We start from the raw sequence: 26,297 nt of genomic DNA, 5'->3' as shown, positions 1-26,297 counted from the left end.
CTCAGAGTGGTTCCCATCAGCGTCCAGACACTTCTGATGATGGCGAACTACTGCTTGAGCAATGCTGACCACAGTGTCCACTTGTGTGCAGTTTTTTGGCATCCCCGGTATACATTTAAATGAAACAATATATGCCTGGGGTCCAATAAATAACATTCTATTTCTCTCTTGAGTTCAAATCCGATTGAAAGGTTTAGGAGTTACCCAGCCAGAGCTGTAAACGTTTGCTTTCTTACTGACGAGAGCTAGGTTGGAAAGCTGCCTTGAGATCTCCTGCCCGAAGGGTTTGCTTGTCCTTTCTACTTTATCTCTGAAAGACCTGGCAATCTCAGGACTGCCCTTCAGCGTCCACCCAGCTCTGATTACTGTGTCGTGTAAGGAGAGTAGACCAGAAGTCACCTCTCTGCAGGTCCTGAGGGGACCGCTCTGAGGGGACCGAGGGGGGCATGCTCAGTTCCCGTTCCCCCAGACCCATCAAATAAACGGATTGTCCTGCCCCTGGGAGAATGGTGAAGGGGTACTGACCAGCTTTGGTTCTCTTACATCCGCCGAGTGTCGCAGGTGAACCTGCTGTCCCCTACCGTCAGGGCCTTCCCAGTGACGTGCTCCCAGCGCGTCCTGCGTAAGTGGAGTCTTAGAGAAAGTGGAGACTCTAAAATCAAGCCAGGGAAGAACGTGTTTCTCCTTTTCTCTTCCTTACTGGCGTAGTGTCCAGGAACCCTCTGCATTGCTGAGATCTAGAGATCAGAGTGTTTGCTGCTACCTTGGGCATGAGCACCTGTTCAGAAACCTACCATTGGGGCTTAATGCCTCCAGCCCTCCTGTCTGTATTGGTACGGGAACGATTACTGTGGTTGCCGTTTATAAATCAGTATCAAGATGGATGGCATTCGTTATTCCTGGGCTTACGGTGTTTTTATGGTTTTGTTTTGTCTTGTTTAAAGAAGGCACAGGAGTTGGGTAATTTGTTCATGTTCCCATGATTAAAAAGAAACACAGTTGACCCTTGAACCACACGGGTTTGACCTGCACAGGTCCACTTATCCGCGTGTTTTCCATCCAGGGTTGGGAACCCACGTTTGCCGAGGGCTGACTTCAGTTATGTACAGATTTTTGTCTGTGCAGGTGGTGGGCGCCCCAAACCCCCGCATTGTTCAAGGGTCAGCTGCATTCGGAAAAGCACAGATCTGAAAGTTCAGGCATATAATTTCCCCTCTCTGGGCCTTAGCTTCCTTGTCTTTAATAGGGAACTGGCAGCTTTAATATTTTTGTGGACTTTCCATGTGCTTCTTAAGTTTCTGTTGTACGAAGTTGGTCAAGCAGTGCTAGCAAAGGCTGAATCGAATTTAATCTTTTGGGAAATGCATTAAAACCCACAAGAAGGTACCATGACACACCTGTTCGAAAAGCTGAAATTAGAAGTACCAAGTGCTGGCAAGGATGCAGAGCTGCGTCTCAGACCCTGCTGCTGGGAGTGCAGAATGGAATCGCCCCTTAGAGGACAGACAATATAGTGGTTTCTTAGAACTTAACGCATTCTTTTTTTTTTTTTTTTTTTTAAGATTTTATTGGGGAAGGGGAACAGTGTGTACTTCCAGGCCTGTTTTCCAAGTCAAGTTGTTGTCCTTTCAATCTTAGTTGTGGAGGGTGCCATTCAGCTTCAAGTTGTTGTCCTTTCAGTCTTAGTTGTGGAGGGCGCAGCTCAGCTCCAGGTCCAGTTGCCGGTCCAGTTGCCGGTCCAGTTGCCGTTGCTAGTTGCAGGGGGCACAGCCCACCATCCCTTGCGGGAGTTGAACCGGCAACCTTGTGGTTGAGAGGATGCACTCCAACCAACTGAGCCATCCGGGAGGCAGCTCAGCTCAAGGTGCTGTGTTCAATCTTAGTTGCAGGGGGCGGAGCCCACCATCCCTTGCGGGACTTGAGGAATTGAACTGGCAGCCTTGTGGTTGAGAGCCCACTGGCCCATGTGGGAATCGAACCGGCAGCCTTCGGAGTTAGGAGCATGGAGCTCTAACCGCCTGAGCCACTGGGCCAGCCCAGAACTTAACGCATTCTTAAGTGTGCGTTTACTGTTTCACCCAGCAGTCTCACTTCTGGCTATTCATCCTTGAGTAATGAAAGCCTTATATGCACTCAAAAAATTGTTGCACAGATGTGCCTATAGCGGCATTATTTACAATCATTAAAAACAGGAAACAACCCAGGTCTCTCTCACTGTGTGAATATAGAAACAAACTGTCATACATCCATGCAATGGAATACTACTCAGCAATGAAAAGGGAACAAACTATTGACACATGCAACAACTTGGATGCATTTCAAATGCATTGCGCTCAGTAACAGTAGTTGGTTTCCAACGGGCATTTACTTTATGATTTCATTTATATGATACTCTGAAAAAGGCAAAATTATAGGGATAAAAACTAGATCAGTAGTTGCCAAGTCTGGGAGTGGGGGAAAGGTCTGACAGCAAAGGGGTATCATGAGAGAGTTCTTTGGGTGTTGAAATGGTGTTGCATTCTAGTATTGGTGGTTATAAGACTCTATGCATTTGTTCTAACGCACAGGACTAGACACCCCCAAAAGTGAATTTTTTTGGCACATAAATTAAAAATAACTAAAGGAACAAAAGAAATTGAACAAGTTACGTGTGCATTTTGCAAGGTGGAATGCAAGGGACTTGATAGACCTGCCTTTAAGCCCACAGCTGGGATCAGGAATCTGATTTCAAGTGCTGGATTTTGCAGTTTTAGCTGTTCATATACTCGTGGGTTGGAATCTGCGGACCCTGGTATTTTAAGGACAGAGTAACTTCAGTTAAGAGGTGCTTACTCGCTGGTGAGGGAAGAATGTAGAGGGATGTTCTGCTCACATCGAGTTGTACATCAAATGCTTTTAAAAGGTGTTTAAAGGACGAATGGATGAAGTAACCCTTTTGCTTGGGGCAATAATACAGGTAAATAGGGCACCTTCTTACGTAACAGGACTACTTGCTGTAAAAAGCTAGGATGTTTACAGGTGTTCCAGCCTAATACTTGTACAAAGGAGTCGTGTAAGATTTGTGGTTAATCCTCTCTTCATTGTTTGGGTGCAGTGCTTTTTAACTTTTTTTTTTTTTTAGGTCAGTGACTCCTTTGAAACTAGCTCTGCTTTCTCCTCAGGAAAAAATACATGTAGGTGTCTACCTGCAAAAATGTACATATAATTTCAGGGATTCCTTGTGTCCCCGAGCTCCAGGCATGAACGTAAAGTTAGAAAGTCCTGGTTTAGATGTGATATTTTAAAATGGAAAGAACATAAGCAGTGGAGTCTGTTTAAATACTGGCTTCATTACAAGAATTTGTGCAAAATATTTAATCTCGCTCTTTCTCAATTTCCTCATCTATACAATGGAGGAAAATGTATTCAGACAGTGTGTTGTGCTAGTTTGCAAACTGTGCATTTTGAATGCAGCAGGACCACTATCCAGCAACCTTTTAGAGGCAAAACTTTGATGAGCCATGACGAGGTAAAGTAACATGTCTTATAAAAGGATAAAACAAGACGGCATAAAAAGGAAAGGCACTTTGAAGCATGATGAGAGGAACTGTTTTTCTTTTGCTTTAACTTATTTCTAAAGTTAATCCTTACTTTAAACATGAGCAAGAGGGAGTTTGTCCATTTTCGTTCTTCCAAGTGTTCTCTAATCTCTAGTTACACAAAGCGGCCTCTACCCTTTGTGCCTTAGTTCTGCCATAAATGCAAGTAATTAGGATTCATCTGGGTGTGGAGGGTGAACGGTGGGGTCAGGATACCTTCCCTGTGACTTGGGGTGCCTTCCCAAGTCTCACGTAGCTGTCTGAGCTTTTCAGTGTCTCAGTGGTTAGAGAAAACAGGGAATTAAGATGGTTCTTCTCCCGCAAGAACCGTGTACTTTAGCAATCAGTCAGTATGCCTCTAGGTGACAGGATGGGTCCTTTGAAGACGTGCTCTGAAAGCAAGATGACATCTTCATTCTTGTTTAGTTGTGGTATTATATAACTAAAAGAAGATCAAGTCATTTTTGGGCTTGGGAGTCCTCCCTGCAAAGAGAAATTTGGGTGGAGAGAAGAAAAAGACAGGTTTAAGAAAGATTGCGCTAAAAACAGCCTGTGCGTTCTCAGTTCTGTGTGTCTGATGTTGGCCAATAGAACCTGAGCCATAATCATTTGCTGTTTTCGTTTCCACACCCCTTCCAAGTTATTTATCGCTTTTCATGGTCATTTCTCCATAGCTGTACTCACTAGTGTTTGTGTATTTTTCCAGCTATCATAGCTGCTAAAAAACAGTAAACTATAAGAAGACAGCTAGGGGATTTTTTTTCTTCGCAGAGGATTTGCTGTCTATTGATTCCAAGACCAGCAGTTTCAGTTTCTAGTAATGGCAGAACTTGAGTTCTGCAAGGTTTTGTTGCCTTTCAAACCTTGATTGTGTCACAGGGTCACAAGTGCCATTGTCCCCAAAGCCCGCATCTCACACCGGCCTCTTGTCCTCCTTCCCCGTGGAGTGTCAGAATGCCTGCACCGTAGGGACCCCAGAGAGGCGGTGCAGAATAATATTAGGTGGGTGCAGAAGTAACAGCGGTTTAAAAGGTTAAAAATTGCAAAAACCCCACTTTCACACCAACCTAATAGAAAGAACGGTGATTTGGGTCTCTCACAGATACAGATTCAAAAAGTACCGTGAGCAGGGCCTCTGGGTGGATTGATGAGGTAGGAAACGTACACATACTCTGATTACTGTATTGTTCACAGAACTTAGAATGTTTTGCTTTGTCAGAAAAGCTGACAATTTGGAAAAGATGCAGGTCCCTGGCACACGCGTGATGGCTCGATGCCTCCTGGGCACACACAGCAGCTTTCTCAGCAGATGTGGGGGAATGTGTATGTGGAGGTGCGTCCTGCATATAAGTAGATAGCAAGTAGGACCTGAGACATTTTCTGCTACCTTCGCTGTGGGTAGAAGCTGGGCCTACATAGAGATTTTTCCAATTGACTATGGTTAAACAGGAAAAGCAACCGGCCGGCAGGTGGCCTCTGAAATGGCCTTACAGCATAAAGGAAGTGGAAGAGTATCATGAGTGTTCAGATGGAAGACTCTCTGAGTATAATTTTCTTTAAGAAACCAAAGAAAAATTTATAAGACATTTTCCATTTGTTCTCTAAAACATTGAAGACGGCAGACCTATTCTGAAATTAGAGAAGGAAGCAACAAGGAGAAAAATAGGTTTCCTGAGTATGTCAGTCAGGTTTCAACCAGAGAATCAACCAGTGGGAGGAGTAAAGATGTATTAAGATTTATTACAGGGAATGGCTCACACAACATGGGGGCTGGCTAAGCAAGTCCAGAATGTGTAGGGCAAGATGAGAAGAACATGGGCAAGCTTAGCCCCACCAGCATGAGCCACAGCTGCCCTCGGACGGTAGGAAGTGGTGACCCTGGGCAGGACGGAACCCCTCGAGCACACACACAGCTGTCTTCCACAGGCGGGGTTTCTTCTCTCTCCCAGGGAAACCTCAGCCCTGCTTTTAAAGTCTTCCAACTGGTTCAGGCCTACCCTGATGATGCAGGATAATCTTCCTTATTAAATCAACTGATTAGGGGCTTTAATTACATCTGCAAAAAAGCCATCACAATGAGGGCAAAGATGGAAAGGGAGCAGGCTGAAATGAAGCAAGGACATCCAGAATCCTGTAGCATAATTGAATTCAAACAGGGGACAAAGGACCCAATTGACATCATAGGAAATTCAGTTAGCGATCTGAAAAACACAGTTGAGTAACTCTCAGAATACAGAGGAAAAAGACAAAGGATCATGAGAGGAAAAAAAAAAACAACAGAGATATAGAGAGTAGAGAATAGAGATTGATCCTAAATTCTGAATTGTAGGTGCTCTGGAGTTGCAACTGACGCAAAAGGAACAAAAGCAATAATAGAAGATGTAATACGTAAACTTGTTTTTATTATTGGAGGAACACATATGAAAAGATGCTTTTAAACCACAACATTAGCTTCCTTATGTGAGTGCTTGATTGCTTGATTTTTACAAAAAGAGGCAGGGTGGAGTAATGGAGAGGGTATGGCTTCTAGGCTCAGCACAGAAGAATTTTCAACTCTTGCTGACTCTTGCTGTGGTCAAATTATTAACCTGTCTTTGTCTGCAAAATGAGATAATGAGTTCATAGGGATACTGTGAGAATGAAAAAAGTCAATACTAGCTATTTAGCCCAGGACATGGCACTTAGCAGTATTACCTTTCTTGTCATCTTCTGATTGCAGCAGGAGGGTGACCTAAACGCAAATGTGGCGCCAGCTGTTCAGGGCCTTAGAATGAGATTCGGGGAGGGTATGCGTGCCGGGATTGGGGTGCCAGCTTTGAGCAGATGTATGGCCTTGTTGGAACACAGCTCTTAAATGCCGGGCTGACTCAGAGCAAATAAAGGATCAGAGAGGGTGGGAGTGTAGGGAACCATACTTGAAGGAGGTGTCACCTCTAAGGCTGGAATTAACCAGTGTCTAAAAAAAAAAAAAATCACACAGTTCCTGGTCGGTGCCTGACTAGGTTTTTCGTTTTTGCTAGGGACGTCCGAATGCTTGTGAACAACTGTAAGGTACACGTCAAATGGTGAAATTTGATCTTTTCTGGAGTCTTTCTGTCCTTTTGTTTGGCTTTGCCACCTGCTCTGAGGTGTTGGTTATTAAAATTTGTACCTGCTCAGGCAGTAGTTTTTTTTCTGGGTGTTGATTGCTTTCCAGCCATGTGCCTCTGCTGAACCCCTGTAAATGCTGTAGTCGGTGAGCAGAGTTCTGTAGGGAAAATAACATCTGAAAGGTAGCTTTTGCTTCCAAGGAAATTTTCCTTGACGGTAGGGAGACCAGACTAACATACGTGTGACATAAGGAAGCATTGCAGCTGGGCGTGAAAGCTCAGGTTCAAAGATGCGTCCATTCTGATTGCGTTGTTCACGTGGAAAGCATCGAGGACTTCAGTGTGAGGAGAAAACACGGGGTCCCAGAAGTCTGAGAGCGCTCAGTGAGGATCTGGGGGTCTGACGGGAGCCACGGAGAAGGAGAGAGGTCGGCCAAGCTGAGAGGAGGAGAGCAGGGCAAGCGTCCAGGCCAGCATCCCCACACCCGTCTGAGCGGTGCTTCCTGGAGCTGAGGGACGGGCAGCCTGCGGGCTGTGGACTGCATGGCCCTGCAGTGGTCTTAGCTCCCGCCGTCCCAGGTGGGCGCAGGAGGATGCCTGAGGGAGAGAGGGTGTTGATCGTGAACCTGGAATGTAATTATAGAGAAGACAGCAGGGAAAGGGAAGGCACCTGGCACTTAGTATAATGTCGGCAACAGCCGGTCATCATGCTAGCGTTTTGCCTCCCTCCGCACCCCTGGGAGTGAGGTGACGGCACCCAGCCTCGGGATGAAGGCAGTGAAGCTCAGAGAGGTGACATGGGTTATGCCCAGTCACACAGAGGGCAGACGCCCAATTTGAACCCAGATTGTCTGATGCCAAAGCGCTTCCTCGCTTCACTACTTTCCGAGGGACTGCCTACACCGAAGAGCCCCCTTTAGGAAGCCCCCAAACATGGTTTTGTTTCCGAAGTTAATTTGTATATTATCTTAGAGTTAGTCTTTCTTATTATGTATGCCTGGAGATGCATTTCTTTCTTTCATTAAACAAACAAAAAAACAACAACAACAACAAAAAAACAGAGCTGGCAGTGCCAGCAATTTGATTTGCCCTTAATGTGGGAGAAGAAAACGACTTGGGTGCACTTAACAAGCAGAACCTGTTTTCAGTGTTTAACTAGCCAGCTCCTGTCTGGGTGTTAGTTTTTTTTAAAGTAATTATACCCTGTCTGATACACCCATCTAAGCTCTAAGCTCCGACCACTCCTCCCCTTGGGTCCCCATGCTGGGGGCTATATCCACCTTTTATTATTATTTTTTTAAATGTGTGGGGTCACCCTTCCAAATCTGCCTTTATTAATTCGTTGGCCAAATGCATTCAGTCAGAAGATAGAAATGGCTTGATTCTCTTGTGGGACGGTCTCCTTTTGGGAGCTTTTGCTTCTCATACTTCATTCTAGCTTTATTTTGTTTTTCCTTGAGAGCTGTTTCTCCCCGGCCACAATAAAACTGTTCCTGTTGTATGTTGTGACTTAACTTGAGGATCCAAGGCTCTTGGAGGCAGTGGTGTTTACCTAATGTGTCCTTTTGTTGTTTGGCTTTTTGTGATCACGTTCTCCTCTCACTTATTTTCATTTTCACCCCCATCTACAGATGGTGGCCCCCGAGAGACGTTGATGCATTTTGCTGTGCGGCTGGGCCTGCTGAGGTTGGCGTGGTTCCTGTTGCAGAAGCCAGGTGGCCGCGGAGCTCTCAGCATCCACAACCAGGAAGGAGCGACCCCTGTGAGCTTGGCCTTGGAGCGGGGTTACCACAAGCTGCACCAGCTTCTAACCGAGTGAGTGCTCCCTTCTCCCATCTCCCTCCTCTCCCCACCAGCCCCGCCCCGATTCATAGTCACTGCCCACTTGGCATCTCAGCACGAGTTTGCCACAAATTAAAACCTCAACTCTTGCCTTGCCGTCTGCCGGACGTTGGTAAGCCTGCTCCTGCTAACCCCGTCGTGTCTCAGAGCGACAGACGTAAGTCTTATCACCAGCTTTTCTCTCCTCTGCCTCCCTGGCCTCACTGCTTCTTGCCCTTAGAGATTACTGAAAACTCCGCATAAGTCTTGTCTGGGGGGGTAGCGTGCCATTACCACGTATCCCGTTTTTCCCAGGTCAGTACAAGAGGAAAGTTTTTTCTGTGCCATGCGTTTTTTTTTTTTCTGGTTTGTCTTCAAGACTTGAAAGAGTTAATCAGCAATGAATACTTTTAATATAATAATTGCGGGCAGAAAATGCACTGAACCACTGCGGTTTGGTTTGAATATCATTTCTGTGAATCACGTCGAGAGCAGTGGTCTCTTCATGTAAGTGGCGGTGGAAAGCAACTGAGTTGTCCTGGAAATGCGCAGTAGGAAATCCTGTCTGTGGATTTGAATTGTTATACATTCCAACTCTTTTACAGAGTCCTTTGAAGGAAGGCTGTTAGTCAAAACATTTGAAGAATTTTTTTTCTTGTGTAAATAGAGAAATAAACGCATTAAAACTGGCAAAAATTTTTTTCCCCACTGGAATATTTATAAAAGGCAGAAATTTCAAGTCTAGTTTTTCTCTTATTCAATATATTTTTTATTGTTTTCTGATCACCGTCATCTTTTCCATCACGTAACCTGAACAAGAATAAATCCCATTGGATCTATGTTCTTTAGCAGTTGAGGGACCCTTGTAAATTAAGTCAGTATTCCCAAATTCTCAGCTATTTTGCTCATGTCGGGCTTAGTTTAGTTGCAGTGTATTTTTTTTTACCACGTTTAGCTGTGAGTGGGGTAGTCTGCAAAGGCCAAGACGAGATCTCATAATGTAATGCTACTTAGTCCTGTTATATAAACAGGATTTTTGTTTTGTTTGTGTGTGTGTATGTGTGTTTTTGCGTTACCTGCCAAGCTTATAACTTTCCCAGTCAAGCCAGACAGAAGGTTCTTGGCAGAAAGCTTTCCGACGGGCTCTACAGATACAGTGACAGCAGGAGGGTTGTGCTTCATCTCAAATGAGCCTCGGACACTTGAGCTCTCTTGTGACAGTTTTCCAGGGCGCGATAGGTTCCATTCCTTCGTACTTCCCATCTGGCCAGTGATTGGATTCCCTCTGCTCTTTGCCTCACGACTTAGGAAGACAGGCCTTGTTCCAGAACTTGAAACAATTAACTCAGTGTAACTCCTGTAGTTCAAATGCAGTTCCTCTAAATGTGATCTTCGAGCTCAGAGTTTTTGCTGGGAAGTGGAGCTGGTTAAGGACTGCCATCCAAATGGGGAAATGAAGTGATTACAACAGCTTCATTCTGTGCTTGGTGCGATGTCACAAGACTTATTGCAGCACAGCTTTAAGGAAACTACAGTGTGTTTGTTCTTGGAGAAGAGTTTTTGGCTTGCTTCATAGTACCACCTCTGTTACATGTGGAAAAGCCACTTATCTCATTTTGAAGGGAAGTAAGTTAGGGAAAGCCAGCTTGAGAAATCTTCAAATAGAGGGCTGCAAGAGGAGAGTAAGAACACCTCGCTGCAGATCTAGCCCTGAACTTGGGTTCTTCTGGCCATTGCTGTTCTGTAACCCAGAAAACGTGCTCTGAGTCATATTAGCAATTTAAGAAAGGCAAGGGGGGTGATTTTACTAAATCCCTCAGTCTTCCTGTGCTATTAGGAGCTTCGCTAGACTTGGAACCATAAAGAGTCAGGAAGGGTCATCTCTGACAGATGAGAAAACAGATCTGGAGAGGTAAAGTGACTGGATCAGGGTGACAGGACAGCAGGACCAGGAATGGATGCCAAGGCTCCTCCCACTTCTAGGATTCTCAGCAAGAGACCCAGGAATCAGTCTCCTGGGATCTGCATCCTTCAAAAGTACAGGCGCAACTTGATGTACACGTGTTTCTGAGGAAAGAGTTTGTTTTGTGAAATGCATTGAAGAGGGTTTTGGAAGTTAAGACTTGCTCTACTATATGATGGTAATTTTCTAGTAGTTTACTAAACTCTTTAGTCTTAAATTATTATTTTTTCATATAGTCCTCTCTCTTTTATCCTCTCTTTTCAATTAATAAGAAGTTGAAATATGGTTATATACATTTTACATTTATTAAATAACTGTTATATATTCCAGTCTTAACTAAGAAGTCCAGTTTATCTAACTCCATTTATATCTTTCCCAAAACAAATTTGTTGTTTGAATTCCTTGCTGCTTACCCTGTTTTGGGGGGCGAGGGTGTAGGGTGGTGTGGGGGTGGGAAGAGAGGGCATTAATGCTGATTGGAGTACAAGTTCTTTTTGTTTTTGTGTGTCCAAGGCTTATTTTGATAATCAATTTTGATAAACTGAGTCACTTCTGTGTGAAAATTGGTTCTGCTGTGCTTGGAGGTAGAAGGAGTCTCTAAATAAAACCCATGCCTTCAGAGAATTCCTGAAATTGATATTAAATCCCACCAGACAGTAATAAGTATTCAGGACAATTTTGACAATTTTTCTTCTCTCTAACCCTTAGTTCAATGACAGGGAAGGGAGAGATTTTATTGACTCATTGCTCTTTTACTTTAGCTTAGATTTGGATCTTACATTATGACTGTGGATGTATTTGTGGTTTGAAAATTCCCCTTAAACAAAATGTTACCGATCTTGACTGCGATATCTTACCCCTACGAGAATACCCAGAACACCTCGGCCTGCTCCTGCTTTTAGGGAGATTGGCAATCTTCTCCCCCATTTTGAAGAGGAGTTAGTTGAATGCCCTGCCCAGGGCCCCGGAATTGGTGATGGGTAGAGTAGGAAGAAAACCGAATCTCGAGGCTCTTAGTTGAGTGAATGCTAGGAAGTGACGACATTAGATGCTTGTTGCATTGGAGTCGTGTACGAGGGGATGTTAGAGCCAGACGCTGATCTCTCACACCTGATAGATGTTGGGAGTGAGCTCACTCATTTAGGTAGGGAGGGAGCTGAGACTAAGAGGAAGGTAATGACCATGTGTGCAAACTTGCGAGTCAAACCTAAGTTTGCATTTGGCTCTGCCATTTTTAGCTGTGTTACTTTGGACACATGAAGTAACTTTCCTCTCTAAACCTGAATTTCTTTATGTGATTAAAAAAAAGGATATGATCTACCTCTTGGGATGATAACCGAGTGCCTGGCGCATGCACTGTGAAAAAGCAGAGTTTGTTTGTCACACAGATGACGATGATTTTCTTGGAGCAAATATAGGGGCTATAAATATTTCAGCTTGAAGAGAGACAGCATAGTATGGTGGAATTGCTTAGGGCCGTATCGCTTACGTAATTCAAATCTGAGCTTCCCCACTCAGTAGCCTGTGTCACTGGGGAAAAGTCACCTACCCACTCTGGGTCTCACGTTTCTCATCTCATGGGTAATACCTCGTCTGCCTGTGTCACCAGGGTGTTAGAATCAAGGAGATTTGTGCAGAAACTTTGTGACACTCTGAGGTGCAGGTACTTTGTGACATTCTGCAGTGCTCTCATAGTGTAGCATAGCTATAAAATCAGTAAAAGCCCAAGTTTACTGATGAATGAAACGCAAATTCCAGTTGATCGGTCTACCTGTATCTAGAGCATCTGTTTTGTAACATGTATTGTAGTTCTCTGTGAGTGGAAGTTGGTAGGAAGGCAGGCTAGTCTTGAATCCACAGGCCACCCCCGTGAAACAATATGGTCTTGGGTGATTGGCTTAACCCCTCCAAGCCCAGTGCCTTGTTTGTAACTCGGGAAGAATCAGGGGACTATCTTCAGTGAGGGCTGCTTTGAGAAATAAATGAAAGAATGCACGTAGAGGGCATGGCAGGGACAAATCTCCTCGATTCTAACACCCTGGTGACATAAATGTCATCTCTTTCTGTCCTTCCTTAATTTTCCTTTCTTTCTAGGCCGGTATCCATTTTCCATCCATTAAGGAAATTTTGCCCAAATCTTAAAAGTATTTTCAGGCAACCCTTGGATGTCCTTACTTGATAAGAGTTTGAAATTAATCCCTAGTGTAATAGAGAACCCGTAAAAAAGTGGTCTGGCTCTCTGATACGTGCTGTGGTGTCCATGCCTTGGCTTTATTGAACAGGGAAGTTCCAAATGATTCTGTTAAGGAATCACCCTTACAGGAGGAATATTTCTTTTAAGAATTTTAACTCTGGAGTGTTGACATAAAAGTACTGAAATATTTCATGTGCCCAAAGAGTGAGCGTAGAAATATTTGTGCTCATAACTTCATCTCATTTTCAGTATCAGTTGAACCTGTCTTTATTTATTGAATGCCGACAGTGCACTAGAAATCATGGTTGGTGCGTTTCAGATACTATTTCATTTCAGCCTTATGACGGCCTTTCTGAAATAGGCATTATCTGCGTTTTACAGATGAAACATGGAAGCTCAGAGAACTACAGTAACTAGCTCAAGTCTTTATAGAAAAGTGGTAGAGCTGTTGGTACACACACATCTGTGGAAGTCAGAGGCCCATATTCTTTGCTCTACAAAAATTGAACAGAAGGAGAGAGACTCGGGAAGAGGCCATGAGGTGCAGGGTGCGTAGCACTTAGTTAGGAAAGGGCTGTAAGCTTTCCATCTAGTCGTGACCTCTACTTTCCTGAGGAGAATAGCATCCTCAGTACAAAACCTTACGTTTGCATTACCCATCTTATGGATTTAAAAGTGTTGGTGATACTCAAGTGCAAGCTTTTTACATTTTGCTTCTCATAACAGCCTGATGAGTGGGGAGGGTAGATTTTATCATCCGTGTTTTACAGTTGAGGAAACTGAGGCCTGAGGTGAAGGGAGGTGCCCAGAGTCAACAAGCCTGCCAAGTGACAGAGCCAGGCTCCGCCTCCCAGTCCAGTGACCTGTCCTGGTTGAGGTGACACCTGTGCACATGCAAAGCACAGACCCAGCTGGCATCTCACTCATGGTTTATTTTCATCATCGGCAACATTTGCCCCTCTCGTAGTGTGTGTCTGTCATTTCTCAAGTCCTCCTTTTGACACGTTTGCACTTGAACCCTGGGGTAAGGGTCAGGTGGGAAAGGACTCAAATGTACATATTTCACAACGGAACCAAATGCCGTTGAGCAAGATGTGCTGTTAGCAGCGATTGCCTTTTTCAGGTCCTCTTCACGTACTTGACAAGTGGGTCCTCAGCGGCCTACGTTGTGCAAAACAAATTTAGAGCCTTTGCTTTTGCTTTAGGAGGGGAAAGAATGAAATAAATGTACAAACTTACCTTCAAAGTAAGAGCCAGAGAGCAGGATTTTTTTCTCACCTTTACATTCATCTGGCCTAAGCCCCAAGCATCTGTCCATTCATCCGTCCGTCTGTCCATCCGTTCATCCATCCTTTCTCACTGTGTGATCACGTCTTTGTGTTTTGGTAAAGATAAAGAGGTAGAACTGAGTGGAAACTAGAAGGGGGAGAGGGCACTAACATTTACTGAATATCGAATTCCTGCTACATTGGTGCTTTCATGTGTGTTCTCATTTAAAACCTCTCGGCAAACGTCTGAGCTGTACTTAGTATAGTCAGCTTTCTTCTCCTGTTGAGAAAATACACCCAGAGGTGCTAAATACCTTGCCCACGGCCATATAGTTAATAAGTTGCCATTAGTCACCAACCTTTTCTTCTTTTTTTAACTTTATTGATAGAGTTTTTGAGAAGTCACGTTTGGTAACACAGTCAGGCTTTTAACCAAACAAATGTAATTAGAGAGATTCATAGATATGATTTTCTGTGAATTTTTTTTTTTTTTTTAAGATTTTATTGGGGAAGGGGAACAGGACTTTATTGGGGAACAGTGTGTACTTCCAGGACTCTTTTTTTCCAAGTCAAGTGTTGTCCTTTCAGTCTTAGTTGTGGAGGGCGCAGCTCAGCTCCAGGTCCAGTTGCTGTTGCCAGTTGCAGGGGGCGCAGCCCACCATCCCTTGCGGGAGTCAAACCGGCAACCTTGTGGTTGAGAGCCCACTGGCCCATGTGGGAATCGAACCGGCAGCCTTCGGAGTTAGGAGCACGGAGCTCCAAACGCCTGAGCCACCGGGCTGGCCCTCTGTGACTTTTTTTGGTAAATTTTCAACTGAAGCGTTTAAAAAAATCTTGACGTTTCATAGTTTTTGTTTTTGTTTTAAAACAATTCAAGTAATAATCTCAGGATTGCCCTGTCTGGCAACATGCAGGAAAATTGCAAAATGATATTTCTAAGGGTAATATTTGTATTGATATAATAGTGACACTAGTTACTGTTTATTGCATTTGTGCTAGGCATTTTGCATAAATTCTTCTATATTTTATCCTCTCCCCATCCCTTTGGGTGTGAGCATATTAATCTCTCTCCACCAGGCAACTCCATAGTTGGTAAGTAATGGAGCAGTAATTGGAATCAGGTTGTAACTCCAAAACCCATGAACTTCTACACGGCCTGGGACTTTCTACCAAGGTGGATTGGTATTAGAAGTTAGTTTTAATGACAAAGCCATCCCATATGTCCTGTGTTTCCTTCTGTTCACTTCTTTTACCTCCCTGCTATATGCAGGCAAATGGCCCGCCTATGAACAGTTAGGCCTCAGAGTTTTTCTTCAAAGAGTTGTGAAGTTACACAGCTTAGCCTGTGGCAACAAATTCTCTGTGGCAACAGCATGTGATTTTGAAAATATTTCTGACTTTCATTGTAGACCTCGATGGAAGGAAACATGAACCTGGAGTACAGGACTTGATAGGTACTGAAAATAAGACCTAACTGGAAAAGAAGCCCCAGCAGGATTTTTTTAGCATGACAGTCTCTGAACATAAGCCCTAATGCGTCCTTTGGAGCAAAAATTAATAGAAGACCTGGTCTTATTTTCGGGGAAACACAGTATGTGTGAGCAAGTGAAGGTTTAGCTGGCACCTTCCACCCTCTAAAAACACACACCGTTGGTTACCTTTAGTAACCATGACACATTATTCTTATTTGATCAATTTTAAGGTTTTCTTAAGGGTATACCAATAGAAAGAATGAGTTGAAAATTTTACCTACGTTTATTTTTAACAGTAACACAAATGATTCTTAAGCAAGGGAAAAAAAACAGGCATGTTGAATAAACATTTGGCTAAACTCAGTATTTGACCAAAGCTGAATATCACCAACAAAGAATGAAGTTGTGTGATCCAAGAATAAATATGATATAGTATAAAATATAACTAATCCTGTATGTTTATTGAAATTGAATAGTTCTGTTTTAGATATCTGACCTTGTAAGGGAAGAACAGTAATTTCTCAGCACCACCAATTTCTCGATTGCTCTGGAGCCATTAACTCATTCCCTTTCTGCTAGCACATCAGTAATATCTATAAGTAGTGGGGCGATAGAAAATTATAATTCAGGGAAGTATTTCAGGAACATGTTTTCTGGAAGGAATTTTGTACTTAGGATTCTTTGTTTAGAGCGTCTCAAAAATGCTTTAGCTGCTGAACTTAGTTACAAAACCATTATTTCACAAAGTTTTGTTCAAATGTTTAGTGTCCATATATACTTAAAACTATGTATTCTTAGTAATGTCCTTTTTTTTGTTTGTGTTTTTTTTGAGATTTAATTAGCAAAAACAAATGTATTTGGGGTACCTCTCTTTCTAACACATTTCTTCATTTATATCTGGATTGAGAATGATTTCTCATGGTTACACATCGTTTAGACCATTTTTCTTTCTTGCAAAATTTGGAATTGGCAGTACTGACATTCTGCTTTTAATTTTTTTAAGATGTGAATAAGATGTGAAAAATTTACAAGTAGAATTTTTTTCTTAAAAGGCATATGGTCTAAATGGAATGAGGTACATAATTTAAAAAATTATTTAATGTAATGAGTAATAGTTAAAAAGTTAATCAAAATTTTTATGTAATTTGACATCTATAATTCTTCTCTTTATCATTTAAATTTTTCTAACCATTTGTTGGCTGAAAAAAGATAAAGTGTTCTGAAAGTTATTTAGCTGATGCAGTCTCAATATTCATATCAACTGTTGACCTATTTCTCTTAATTTACCCATTTGAAAACTCTTGTTTTTGTGCATAGCTTTACCAGTTTTCACAATCACTAGTTATCGTAGCGTTTTACTCTTATAGCAAATACACATTTATGCTTTAACTGGCCAGCAGAATTTCTGCATAAAAATCACGTGAGGAGATTTGCATTTTAAATGATGTCGAGAGTGCTTACAGAGTACTCCTTATTTTCACGGTACTTTTTGTACAGATGATGTTGCTTCGCTGATAATGAAGGTAACCTCTGCAATCACGTGATCATTGACAATATGCATGTGCAGCAGGTATTGAAGCATTTGGCCTTAAAAAGGGCAAAGCTGAACTTGAGTGCACCCCTATTGTTTGTCATCTATGAGCCTCGGTGTCCTCATCTATAAAATGGGACAGGATAGCATGTATCTATGTAGGTCCGTTGGGATTTAATGAGAACATGTGTATTAAGTTCTTAGAAATTTAGTATGTCCCTTTATTTGGAGAGGTAGGGAAGAAGATTCACTGGAAATCAGATAACCACTCAGCTTTATATGAATATGACAAGTCTGCAGCACTGTCCAGTTTCCGACATATTTTCTCCTGGTCAGCCTCACCCCTCAGCTGTAACACTATCCCTGGAAACAGCAGGGAGTTAAAACCCCATTTTCCTCTTGGACTTTTGGGGAGTAAATCGTGGTAGGGTAATGTGGGGGTGGGTAGGTACCTGACAGTTTACCCTGTGAGCGAGCTTCCTGTGCTTTTCTCCCTTTCTTTCCTTCCTTCTTTCCTTCCTTCCCTCCCTCACTTTCTTTTTCTTTCCTGTCTAGTACGCAGGAACTGCTCTCTTTGTTCAGTAGCATTACACCAGGCCTGTAGCATACCATAAAGTCACAATTTACCGAGCACTTTGGGGGCCCTAACACTATGCTGACACTTTACGTTCATGGTCATCTGATCTCACAGCAAAGCTAGTATTCCCACTTTACGGATGAGGAAATTGAGCTGCAGGGAAATGTAACAGGCCCAAGATCAAGCAGGTGGTAATGTCAGAGTAAGGAATCAAACCAAGTCTGTTGCGCCTTCCAGCTCGTGTTCTAACCATTACCTTATAAAAACTAATTACTTAACAGCATAGAATTTATAACATGTTGCTGGTACATAGTAGCTCAAATTTCGTGCCCTCTTTCCTTGGTTGTTAGGGGCAGGGTGGCAGTACTCTGTCCCCTCCTACCACTTCCAAAGAAAGGGGAAGAGAGAAGCTAAGAATATCAGTGCTAACATTTCTAGTGCATTTGCATTTGCATGTATGCATAACCGGTCTAGCAGTGAGTTCCCTGCAAACACCTGACAGTTTACCCTGTAAGATAGTGTGTAGCTTCCTGCTCATTTTGTGGTGAATCAGCGATTCCCCCCATCCCCTCCCCCTTTTGGCCTCCCTGCTCCATCTCGGTGGAGTTGTGGTTGAGTTTGTAGGACTCCTTGGGACCTGGCACGGTTACGGTGATGTGGTTTCGTGGACGATATTGCACTGGCCCTCAAATAGGGAACCACCGGCCTGCACTTCCTGTCAGAAGGAGACTCAGCAAAACACGCCTTTGGGGTGGGCCCATCTGGCTCCTTGTCTCCCCTCTTAAAGCTGTAGTCTGAAGCCCGGACCATGTAGGATGGGCTTGCGATATTCGTGGTGCGTGGGCAGCCATAAGTGAGTATCAGACGGACGCGTTGTGGAGCTCTGTTGTCTGTTCGCTAGCATTTCATCTAGCTTTTTGCTATACCTCAACCAGATGTGTCTTTGAACTTATCCTTGAATGCCTCCAAGAACCTCTTAAAAATCTAAAGAAACACCTGGCTTTTAACTTTTCGTCCAGCTCATTAATCCACATGCATTCTTATACTAAATTGCTTGGGCATGGACGGCTTGGAATGAATTTAAAAAATCATATTTTAGCCCTCATTCAGCCGGTAGCTGTTTGAAATGTTGGTTAGTTTGCCGAAACTTGGTTCTCCATCTATATGCAGAACATTGGCCTGTCACTTAGAAGATGAAAAATGATGCGAATGATGAAAGTGCATTGAAAAACTGGATGCTGCTTTGCAGTGTGTTATTTTCAGTAGGCACTGGGATTAATTTCTTGTGTTTTACATGTGATTCAGGGAAATCATGTCAGTAAATTACACACGCTCTTTGTGACCTGACTGTTAAAGTACTAGTTGATGTTTTTGATTTTCTAAAACGAATAATGAACAGCAGTTGGGACTGGTACTCTTGAATATTATTGAGTTAGTTTTCAGCTTTGCCTTGGCTTATGTCAAGTATACCTCGAGAGAAACAGAAACTTTGTCCTGTGGCTGTATAGCTGGTACCACGTTCCAAGTTCCTGTCTCTGTCATTACCTCTCTTTCTCCTGCCGCTTGCCTGTCTTCCCAGAGTCTGTAGACATGAAGAATGTAATACCTGCTTCCTGGCAACGGGAGGGCTCTCTGTTGTAACCCACTGCTGTTCAAAATGAGGCAGGCCCCAGATCAGGGCTTATCTGCCAACTCTGTCACTGGTGCCTGATGAGATAAGTATCAAGTTGAGTATGTGTGTTTAGAAACATTCATGGTAACTTGACAGAGTAATTTTATATCTGTTGCATCTAGTAAAAGCTTGGGACTTAAGTTTTTGTATCTTGTAAATTTTGTTTTTCTAGTAATTTTTAGAATTTTTGCATCTGTGATGAATTGGAAATGTTTTTTAAAATCTGGTCTTAAATAGTTTGAGTTCTCTTGGGACCCGCAGAACCTACTTACCGGACGGTGCTATAATCAGGGAGAGCAAGGCAATGTTAGATGTTTTTGCAGAAGTAGCAAATTAGAGAGACCTGACAAAAGTCACATCTAGTTGTGAAAGAGACATTGTCTCTTTACTTTGACCTATTTTATTTGTCTAACTGCTTCTAAGTAAGATTAATCCATTTCAACTATTGAATTATAAATTCTGATTCAGGGCAAGGGGTTATGTATAAAAATACACAAGATCATAGAAGCTTGTATTCTTTAAGTGTGGGTTCTTTTCTTAAATTGTAATGACAGTGACCTGCTATAAAGTCAAGTATACTTTATGCCTGAAGATAAGAAGTCTTCTGCCCAGAGGAATGAGCAAAAATTTTTTTTCCTGAACTGGAAAAGCTGGTTTACATACAGATGGCTTCATTGTGATTGCAGTTACTGGTTTCTAGAAGTAGAACATGGAATTTTCTATGGAATCATGGAATCTTCACCATTGAAAACTTATTAATCTACTGATTTTAATGGTCACTGTTACACTGCAGTTATCAATCGTATTTAGGCCTTACTTAATCATTCTATCATATTGAGTTTCAAATGCTTTTCAGAAATACGATGGGAACAAATGGATGAACGTTCCTTCCCCTTTTTTGTGATTAGGTTATTTAAATTGCTAAACATACAGAGTTGCTATTTGATTTTGTTTTGTGTGTTTACTCCATGAGAGTGCTAAAGAAACATTTTAAAGACGTGTTATCTCTCTTCTAGTGGTTGGATACTGGACTTTTCTTCCTGATCTATTTTCTGTCAAAAGTCTGAAATTACTTTATCCAGTTCTGTTATTCTTTCCAAGTTTCACATTCTTCTGAAAGCATTTGTGTTTCTTTTCCCAGCCTGGAATTTGATTTCAGTCAGCAGTGATCATGTTCTCTCTTTCAAAATCATTCTCACCTGCCTGTGCTTTCACTTTCATTAAGTGACATCAAGCACTTTGTCTGCAGAGGACGACAGTAGTTACAAAGCCAGTAACCGCCACGGAGTAGGATCCTAAATTCTGAGAGACAGCAGCATAGCTTTATAGGACTATAAATCCAAGTAGCACTTAAATAGAAATCCCTATCTAATCACGTCTGGTTTGTTTCTTAGCTGAGGATGTGTCTGTAGTGCCTTGAGTTGGTCTGGGCATGAATTCATTGTAACTGTGTCATGGTGTCTCCCTCTCTGCTCTCCTGAAAGTAGCTCTTGGTGACATCTGCACTGTGCTCTCTCTGTTTTCTGACTTAAGCCCAAAGCAAGAAGGATAACAAGGAGGGAGAATTAGTATTTATTTTGTAAGTTAATTTAGATGTAATATTCATAATGCTACCACCACAAGACAGGCTTATTTCATTATTTTATTACCTCTCACATTGCAAATAAGTTTTGTTTTATTTATTTTTTTTAACATTTTTTAACATTAAAATTCTATTTCGCGTTTTGATATTTTCACTTTATCATACTCCTGTCTATTTCTGTGATCTTTATAATTATTTTCGAGGCCCTCGACGATGTGAGAAGAAAAAGGAGCCACAGAAAATGGGGTGAATGGGATGGTTCTCTATGAATGTCAAGTGAGAATAACTTTCCAAAGTAGAAATCCTGTCACCATTTTAAAATTGTATAGAACTCAAGGGTGATGGGGGTAAAGAAAGGCCACCACCGTCTTTTGGGATCTTGTTGTCCATGGAGACCTGTGCCAAAGAAGCTTCAGTAGTAGTGGGAGTGAGATGGAGCCAAATTACAGGGAAGGGGACGGACAGACCGCGGTTGAGTGGCTGTACAGTAGGTTTCTCAGCCTCAGCACTGCTGACAGTTTGGGGGTCATGACTCTGTTGTGGGGGTCTATCCTGTGCATTGGAGGACCCACCCTCGAAGTGTGACAGTCAAAAATGTCTCCAGAGGTTGTCAGATGTCCCCTGGGCGCCAGGTCTACGGCGTTGAATATGGATTGCTTTCACCCCTGCAGGGATCCCTTCTGCTGCTGTGCTGCCCCATCTACTGCTGAGGTTTGCTTGTAGGTGGGCGGGGAAGGAGCTAGTCCAGAAGCAGGTGGAAAACGACAGGCATCTAGGGGGTGGCGGCTGAATCAGGAACCTAAGGCGGGCAGGAGGAAGCACAGCAGACCCACCGGTGAAGAGGGGACGGGCAGAGGCCTTACTGGTGAATGAAGATTGTTTGAGCTCAGGCCTCTCGCTAAGAAAGGAGAAAGGTCACCTGAGAAAGAAGCCAACAGGGTTAAAATTGGGCCTTTGAGGAGATTACAGTGAGTTTTCCTAACCTGCGTGGAGACGGATTAACACACAAGTGAGTAGCAACCAAGCGGCAACGAGGCCTGGCTGAGAAGGGACTTAAAAATTGTATTAAATACATTAACTAAGAGCTTGAGGAAGAGGAAAACCTATAACCCAACTACCCTGACACTGTTTTTATTTGGGCCTTTTGCTGTCTAGACTTGCCTGCATGTTTTTGCCCTTTTTGTTTTGCTAATTTCATTGAACATTGTAGATTTGAACTGTTATTTCAGTAATTTTTAATGACTACATAATAGTCTGTAGATCTGGTCTTTAACAAACAGCCCTCTAATTACTGACTCGGTTAGGTGGTTTCTCATTTTTAATGCGATCATACTTAGAGTTGCAGTAAACATTCTTATACATAGAGCTTTGCCAGGTTTTATTAGTGGACCCAGTAAAGGTTTTATACAGGGCTGAACACAGAACAGAGAATGTATTGGCTTTACTGTCACCTCAGCGAGGCCTTCCCCGATCCATCACATGTAAAACTGCAACCCTCCTCACTGCTTTATTTTTGTCCTTAGCTCTTGCTGTTTTCCAAAGTAGTAGGTGTTCTCTTGAACTTGAATGCTGTGGTCTCCCTTGCTAAGTGTACCGTATACGCTCCGGCTGGACAAGGGTGTTGGCTTGTATCACCAGCACCTAGAACCGTCCCTGGCACGGAAATCCTTGCCGAAGATAGGCTTTACCCAGACCTGCAGGCAAGAGGGGTTTGGAAAAGGATCGGTGGCGACAGATATTCATGGAAATCAGTGGGAGAATAATGACACTGGCTAGTCTTTGGTATCTAGACAGGTAGAAGCACCAAAAATCCACAGGGACAGTGAATGGTGGCCTGAAGGGTTAGCGCTTGGAGGTAACCATGGCAACAAAAGCACATTCCTCTTGAAGGAGAGCCCTAGAGAAGTAGATGGTAAATAGGCTGTGGTTACAGAAGGGAAGTTCCCAAGGGCTAGATATTAGAAGCGCAAAAGTTTGAAAATTAACAGTGGTAAGGTTGTTAAAAACTCCATTTTGCTGGGAACGGTCATTATCACTTTTTAATGGTTTCTGCCTTGACAGCCCCATTTTAGCTTGTTGGATTTGGTTCGCCCTGAATGGTGGTATGTAAATCAAGTTTTGCTCTCAAAGACCTTTTCTTACTGGAGTGTGGCTTTATGTGGTAGTAAGCCACATAAGTAAGCAGATACGCCAGTAATGTCTGTCCGACGGTTAAGCAGAGTTAGTGACAATGTCAGTCCAAGCTTCCAAGTTGGCTTTACAGCGACGTTCCCACCCCCACTTACGGTATAGTGGTTGGCTTTCCAATTGAGTCATTCAGTGAACTTTGAATGACTATCTTACAGGTACTTTTCTGTTTGAGGTCACTTTAGTCAGAATAGAGCAGCTTGGTAAATACATAAAACATTAAGCGTAGCATATATGCCAAGTTCATCTTAAGCGGCTCCTGGGGAGTCAGTCTTCAGTATGAAAACTACAGTAGTTTTTTTTGGGAGCAGCCAGTATATGGTTCTCCAGGTGGTTATAGGTTGTCCACCCTAGCATGGTTTTAGCTTTCAAATTCGACGTATTCTCTGGTGAATTGTTAGTGACAGATAGGAGTGATTGAGTGTACAAAACACTTGGAGGGGAGTGGAAGAAGTGTTCCTTTCTCATATTTAGCAGTGGGTGGCATGTCTCTTCTTAATTCTTTAGTGTCTTCTATTTTCATACATGATCGCGAACATAACCTTCCTCCATCTTCCAGAATCGCTGGGATACTTTATCAATCCTGGTTCATTAGAGAGAACCACAGAAAGACATGTCAGGTGTTGAGGCTCACCCCGGAAATGGTTTTTTACACACCCATGCCTTTGTCAGCTTTATTTGTTTATGAGGCATGTCTGTAATGATGTAAGAAACATTCCAACCTGTAGAGAATTTTTATGAGTTTATTTCAGCCAAACTGACAACAATTGCCAGGAGCAAAAAACTCAGTGGATTGAGAAAACACTCTGGAGAATGGCAGTTTTATAGCTTATTTGTACATTAGTATCAAAGGAGGGTTACAGGACATCATGATGGTAGAGTAAGGGCGTGGTAGAAAGCAAATCTGGGAAATCTTTAGGATTGGAGAAGTAAAACGGAGGGACACATACTGTTTTTACACTGGTGAGTATAGGATAGTTAATAATTAACATTTACGGTACACGGAGATGGTATTCGGGGAACAAGATAACCATCAGGGGTTCTGAGGTCTCGTGCTCTGGTGCGAGATTGTACCAAGGGTTCTGGAAAAAGTGAGGAGTGACATTCCAAGGGTATGTTACCTTAGATGCAAAAAGACAATAGGCAGGCTCCCTTAGAGTAAAGATTGACCTTTGTCTAGGAAGCTACAGGTTGAGGATGGGACTGCCTGCCATGACTCGCATGGAGGTAGGAATTTTATGTTCACACCATCCTGTGCTGCTTCTTTCGGTCTCTGAGTTTGTAGGGCCCACCATGCTGGCCTCCCCTGAGCTTGTCAGGTTTAGTATGTGGACCCTTTTATGTCCACAGTAATGACCTGAGTTGAGCAAAGTTCTGTGTTTTAAATTTAAAAATTTTAACTTGACGTTCTTGGAACCAAGTGCTTCCCTCAAAATACCGTCTGATCGTGCTGCCGACAAGTATAACGTGACAGGGCCTCATAGTAGTTTTCTTGACGTAGTTGACTTGGAGAATTTTGAGGGTGCCTACTCCCGCTACTGTTAATAAAATTGGGGTGCCCTGGCCTTGCCTGGGTCATAGGGAGCGGATCTTCCCGTCCCAGTGTAATTAGTAGTAGCATATGGTGTAACCTCTGTTAAGAGACGTGCTTAATAAGCCTTGCTTCTGTGAACACCAGGCTAGCACCAGCCTCTTTACATTTCCTCATTATTTGGTGGTTAGCATGATATTAACTATTTTAAGAACGCAGACTTCTCTTTATCTCAGTCGAAAGGACATCCTTAGGGAGGAATCCTGCAGTTTTCATTTAACCCATTTGTGACCTCTTGTGAGGAGGATGGAGCAGTTAGATGTCTGAGTCACTGGGGACTGTGCAAACCAACTGTCTGCTTCCGAACCTCCAAAGCAGTCACGTTCGCAACATTACATGAGCCTTCGCGGGTCCAACCTACGCGTGGGAGGCCGGACTTACCTGTATATTAACCAGAGAATGCTTGCTTACAGGGAGAATGCAGGAGAGCCAGACTCCTGGAGCAGTTTGTCCTACGAAATACCTTATGGAGACTGTTCTGTCAGGCACCACCGGGAGCTGGACATCTACACATTAACTTCGGAGTCCCAGGCACACGACGAACGCTCACTTCCTGCAGACACTTGCACTGGACATATTTGTAAACTCATGAACATCCAACAGCAGCTAATGGTAAGGAAGAAAATTTCCATTTTCAGGTTTCTGTGCCCTCACTCCTTCTCCCAGTGAATCTTGCTGTAATTAAAATGTAAAAATGTTTCCCTCAAAGATTGCGAGGTCTGTAAATAAAGTGGTTTTTACAGTACTTGATGTTACTGCTTACAGATACAGAACTAGCACTGGGGTTGGAGCAATAGGAGACTGAATGTTGCGTTGGTTTTTGCCAGGGCTTTGAAATCATGAAAGATACACAGACCACTGCAGATACAGACATAAGCAACAACCAGAACTAAATTTTCCTGGCAAGAAAGGAAATTGTCTGTTTACCTTGATAAATTTGTTGGTTTAACTTTATAAACCTAAATGAGCCAAGGAGCTTCTGAGATTGTTGCTAAGGAACAAGAACCACAGTCACTCAGAAAAAGCCTTTTCACAACTATTTCAATGAGTGATGAGAGTGCTACCATATTTAAATCGATAGTTGTATGGTAAAAAGATCACTAAACAAATTAAGACTTTATAATCCACTCAAGCCTTCAAGATAAAGTTGTTGCCAGACATAAAAACATTACAGACGCCCTAGTGGCATTTGTTATGGATAATATAAGCGTCATCCGGGTACATCTCTCGTGGACATAACATCTGAGAGGCTAAGTTTAGATCGTTTTTCCACCCAGTTTATTTCAGAGCTGATTTGATTTGGAAAAATCTTGACAATAATTTCATTTAAGGCCGTCTAGGGTCAGCTCGATGCCAGAGGCTTCCTCGGGAGCAGGCATTATTGTTGAGACCTGGAGGCCGAGACAACTTCACGGTAGGGCTGCATGATGAGCCTGTCTCTGCCTTTCCCAGTCATGTTTGTGCCAGAGCAGGTATCATTTTATTTCCCTCTGAATGGATCGCCAGGAAAGTCAGATTTGCCCTTCGAAGCTCTTCTTCTTAGGTGAATGATAGTCCAGTTGAAAATACCAGTTTGCAGGTGCCAAAGCTACCCACAGGGTATGAGAATAGTTGACAGGAAACCGTGAGACATTTAAACTGAGAGGATGCATGTGTTAGGAGCTTCTAAAATTTTTCAGGCAGCACTGCCTGGTTTTCAGAATGTCTCTTCTATAATGTTCACCCTTCATTAAATGGAATGACCAGCTTTCATAATTTTTAGGTGACTGTTA

General features: G+C 42.8%; 1 protein-coding gene across 16 annotated transcripts in view; it reads left to right on the top strand.

Annotated features, from left to right (window-relative positions):
* AKAP13 (A-kinase anchoring protein 13) overlaps nt 1-26,297 on the top strand; it is a 309,763-nt gene that overhangs the window by 155,700 nt on the left and 127,766 nt on the right. For 14 of the 16 annotated variants that reach the window (XM_033100202.1, XM_033100201.1, XM_033100203.1 and 11 more), the window contains exons 5-6: nt 8,299-8,482; nt 24,939-25,137. In XM_033100202.1, the coding sequence (XP_032956093.1) occupies nt 8,299-8,482; nt 24,939-25,137 (383 nt within the window). Of the gene's footprint in view, nt 1-8,298; nt 8,483-8,560; nt 8,667-18,221; nt 18,347-24,938; nt 25,138-26,297 lie in introns of those variants that run through there. The other 2 variants (XM_033100205.1, XM_033100204.1) reach the window with 2 other exon arrangements.

The sequence above is a fragment of the Rhinolophus ferrumequinum genome, chromosome 28 (assembly GCF_004115265.2).
Source record: "Rhinolophus ferrumequinum isolate MPI-CBG mRhiFer1 chromosome 28, mRhiFer1_v1.p, whole genome shotgun sequence".
NCBI classification, from domain to species: Eukaryota; Metazoa; Chordata; class Mammalia; order Chiroptera; family Rhinolophidae; genus Rhinolophus; species Rhinolophus ferrumequinum.
This window is presented reverse-complemented; position numbering and strand designations above follow the sequence as displayed.